Below are 1,254 nucleotides of genomic sequence, written 5' to 3' on the forward strand. Positions count from 1 at the left end.
GTGCCTATCACGTTGAGGTTAGCTACGCCGGGATTCGTTTCAGCAAGTAGATATCCATATATTTAAATGAACCTTGTTGGAGCATACGTAATCCTAAAATGTAGCATCGTACTACAGATGGCGTTTACCGCGCCATTTGTGGTATTTTCTAAAACCCTTGGCAGTTTAAATTTTCTTTTGTTACATTCAGGTGTACAATTGGGCAAATCAAAACGAAATATTATCAGCCTTTTTTTGGGTCTATTTCATACCCCAAATTGCGGCGGGTCAGGCTGCCCAAAGATTCGGAGCCAAATGGATTCTCGTTGTGGCAATGTTACTTACATCTATGGCATCACTTCTGATACCACCACTAGCCGCATTTGGTTCTTGGACTGTGATGTTGTGCAGAGGGATACAGGGATTCAGTCAAGGGTGGCTTTTTCCCTCTTCCTCCTATCTCGTTGGAAAATGGGCACCAGCTTCAGAATTTTCAACCATTATTGGTTTAGTAGCAACTGGTAACTATTCATTACAAATTGTTACTGTTACTCGGTTACTTATCTACTTAATTTCATTGCACAGTTACTAACATTTTATGAATAAATTGTCTCTAGTGCCTGCAATACGTATTCTTGATTAAAATTTTTCTTCTTGAAACTTTGAGGGAGCCAAGTAGGGATCGCTGCGTCCATGGGTGTAACGGGATTGATGAGTGCAAGTACATACGGTTGGCCCTTGGCATTTTACACTTCCGGTTGTCTTGGACTCTTATGGGTCGCCGTGTACATAATTTTAGGAAGTAATTCCCCTCATGAACATAAAGGCATAACCCCTGCGGAGGAGTGCTACATCAGGTCAACCCATGGAAATGAAGACGTCGACAAAGTATTTAATCAGTCATGTTTTTACACTATGGCGCATTTTTAATTAACTATTTTTGTAATGAGTGTAATATTTTATAGCCCCGTTCGACCCCCTGGAAACATATGGTTCTATCTCTTCCAGTTTGGGCAATTCTCGTATCAAATATTTGCTCGGATTGGGCGCTTTACACCTGCCTCACTGAGGTTCCAACGTATATGAATTATGTGTTCGGTTTTAACATACATGATGTACGTGTAACTATACATATATAGGGTTGTTCGGAAAGACAGTTTTCGTATAATAAACAAATATTTTATTAAATTATATATTGACCGTTCTGGTCCAACACCTTTTGCCATCTTTCTGGTAGTAGCATAATTCCAGGCTCATAAAATTTTTGGTCTTTGC

General features: G+C 39.7%; 1 protein-coding gene across 1 annotated transcript; it reads left to right on the plus strand.

The window, feature by feature from the left end:
- Positions 1 to 190: 190 nt before the first annotated feature.
- LOC108743710 (sialin-like) lies at positions 191 to 1,094 on the plus strand (the record flags this gene model as incomplete). The annotated part of the gene is made up of 3 exons (XM_018479297.1): positions 191 to 500; positions 647 to 867; positions 945 to 1,094. Coding segments are annotated over 3 exons (681 nt in total), but the record flags the coding sequence as incomplete, so codon positions are not given.
- Positions 1,095 to 1,254: the final 160 nt, after the last annotated feature.

The sequence above is a fragment of the Agrilus planipennis genome, unplaced genomic scaffold, assembly GCF_000699045.2.
Source record: "Agrilus planipennis isolate EAB-ADULT unplaced genomic scaffold, Apla_2.0 scaffold2015, whole genome shotgun sequence".
Lineage (NCBI taxonomy): Eukaryota > Metazoa > Arthropoda > Insecta > Coleoptera > Buprestidae > Agrilus > Agrilus planipennis.